This window comes from Volvox carteri, assembly GCF_000143455.1.
Source record: "Volvox carteri f. nagariensis unplaced genomic scaffold VOLCAscaffold_260, whole genome shotgun sequence".
Lineage (NCBI taxonomy): Eukaryota > Viridiplantae > Chlorophyta > Chlorophyceae > Chlamydomonadales > Volvocaceae > Volvox > Volvox carteri.
In genome coordinates, this window is record NW_003307794.1 from 1 (window position 1) to 2,468 (window position 2,468).

At 47.9% G+C, this 2,468-nt stretch overlaps 1 protein-coding gene across 1 annotated transcript in view; it reads left to right on the top strand.

Moving 5' to 3' along the window:
• Nucleotides 1–2,094: 2,094 nt before the first annotated feature.
• VOLCADRAFT_71250 (uncharacterized protein) overlaps nt 2,095–2,468 on the top strand; it is a gene marked incomplete at both ends in the record, with an annotated part of 7,377 nt that continues 7,003 nt past the window's right edge. The window contains one exon of the mRNA XM_002959451.1: nt 2,095–2,141. Within this exon, the coding sequence (XP_002959497.1) occupies nt 2,095–2,141 (47 nt within the window). The remainder of the gene's footprint in view (nt 2,142–2,468) is intronic.

The window sequence follows — 2,468 nt, forward strand, 5'->3', positions numbered from 1 at the left end:
ACTGATGATCCCCCCCTTTCACACACATACGGGACATTCTCGCCCAATGTGGGGCTCGAACCCACGACCACAAGGTTAAGAGCTTTGCGCTCTACCGACTGAGCAAACCGGGCAGAAAATGTCCAGATGTAAGTTAACATTAACACATCACAATGCCATTGGGATTGGTGCTGCACACAACTTCCACCACTCTGTTTGCCCACCTACCCATACCCATGAGTACTGTTATTTATGTTAGTATGTTATGTATATATATATATATACATCTATCTATATATATGTTATGTTAACCTTGTATGTACTACATTATATGTACGAGGTTGGCACGTATAGGTAGTCGACAGGGATTCACTATTTTAGGGAAGAAAGAATGTACAAGGATTTCCATGCCTTAGTGGTCCTTCATGCCTAGGCACGCATTCAGTGCCATCAAGTGTTGCTTGCATATGCTGGTAAGCGGGCGAGGGTCCTGAGACTGTGCAAACCGGCTGTGGCACTCTTATGTACTACATGCAATTAGGGTTTTAGGGTTTTGTGGGGACACCGACTTCACACGGACTTCACACTCCTTCACACTGCTGTGACTCCCTCCTCACAGGCATGCTCCCCATGGCCAGTAGACCACCAGCTTCGGGCCTCCCACCCACAGCAGCTGCATCTGGTTATAGTGAGTGATCTGTGGAGCCGGTAAGGAGTAGACTTGATGCTTGTGGTTGATCTGGCAGATTCTATTGGATTCTGATGGTGGCCGCCCAATCCCGCANAGCCACTGACTTTGCAGAAGCTGGCGTGGATGCAATGGATGAGGGTTCACCAAAACATGGGGGAAGTTAGGGACTGAAACCCACAATCTCCATCCTGGACATAAAACTGGAGGACGATGCCTTATAATTATCCATTAAGCCACACGACCACTGCCATAGCACATGAAAAACACCCAACACCTCATTCTGGCTGCCAGGCATGTGAGGAGTGAGTGGGCACAGCCCATCCCACAATCACGTGTACATCACCTAGGCATGCATGGGGCCATGGGCATGTTTTGCTGGGCACACAGGTATTTAGGCATGGCTGGGCGGTTGTTGGGGCAAGGATCTTATTCTCAATATTTATGGGTGCTAACCATGCCCTAATACAGGTTGGCAATCTTCACTCATTCACCCATCTCCCTGCTGTGTACTTATGTCTTTGCGTCTATTATGGCGCAGGACAGAGCACTTTACAGTTCAATATGCCAGAGCATTCATCCCTTCCTGCCTGGGTGTTATTGGCAATTGGCCAAAGCACACATTTACCTCGGACATGCACCTGGACCTGCTACCAACACAAATGTGCTTCAGGCATATGGAACAACAACCTAGGTGGATAGAGCACATCCAATAATCAAGGCAATGCTGAGAAGCCAGCGGCCCACCGTACAATGCTACAAAACATGCATGTTTTTGTGCACCAGTCGAGGATAAACTCGAGTCTAGTCTGCGGCAAAGGACCCATATATGCAACCACGACACCATTGGTGCTCCCTCAGACAAACCTATTACGGGCACCAGAGAGGCATACCCATATACCTAGGTATATAGAACACGTGATTCTGTGCACATTGTATGTCTGCATGTGTGTAACTCTTGATATAGTTGTGTGCAGTGGTGTTGACTCGAGCAGCTCCCGTGTCTTACAGAGCACCAGTGGTATAGTGGTAGCATAGGTCCTTGCCACGGACCAGACCCGAGTTCGATTCTCGGCTGGTGCAGCAGTGACTCGCATGTTTTGAAGCATTCTACGGTGAACCACAGGCATCTCACTGCCTTCATTAGTGCATGCACGCCCCCATGCATGTGCGCGATCCTCCATACCTACTTCGAATTTGTTGTCCCACATGCCCGAAGCGCGTGTGTGCTGGTTGCAGGTCCAAGTGTATGTCCTGGGTATTAGGTGCATTGTTGCATGCCAATAACACCCAGGCAGGAAGGAATGAATGCTATGGTGTAGTGAACTTTAAAGTGCTCTGTCCTGTGCAAATAGATGCAAAGGCACACGCACACAGCAGGGAGACAAGCAAACAAGTGAGGGACTGCAAATAAAGTGCAATACAGCATATGTGTATGCATGTATATGTGTACATATGTCATCCATCGTCATGCGTGTACACGGCTGGCCACAAACAGGATTACATATGCCAGGTTTTTTTAATAGTGCACTCTGTGAGTGCAGTAGTGCAAGTACAGCTCTCCATCCATCATAACCGACCTTAGCTTGCATTCAAAGGTGCTAGCACCAAATCCATAGCTCCATGATTAAGAGATTTGTAGGGAGCACCATACACTCGTTGGATTAGAATACATGTATCCAGCAGACACACACACACACACACACGCACACACGCACATAAACACATAAACACATGTGTCTAGGTGCATGTACATGCACAAACATTTGGACATGCACATACCATGTGTATGTGTATGTCG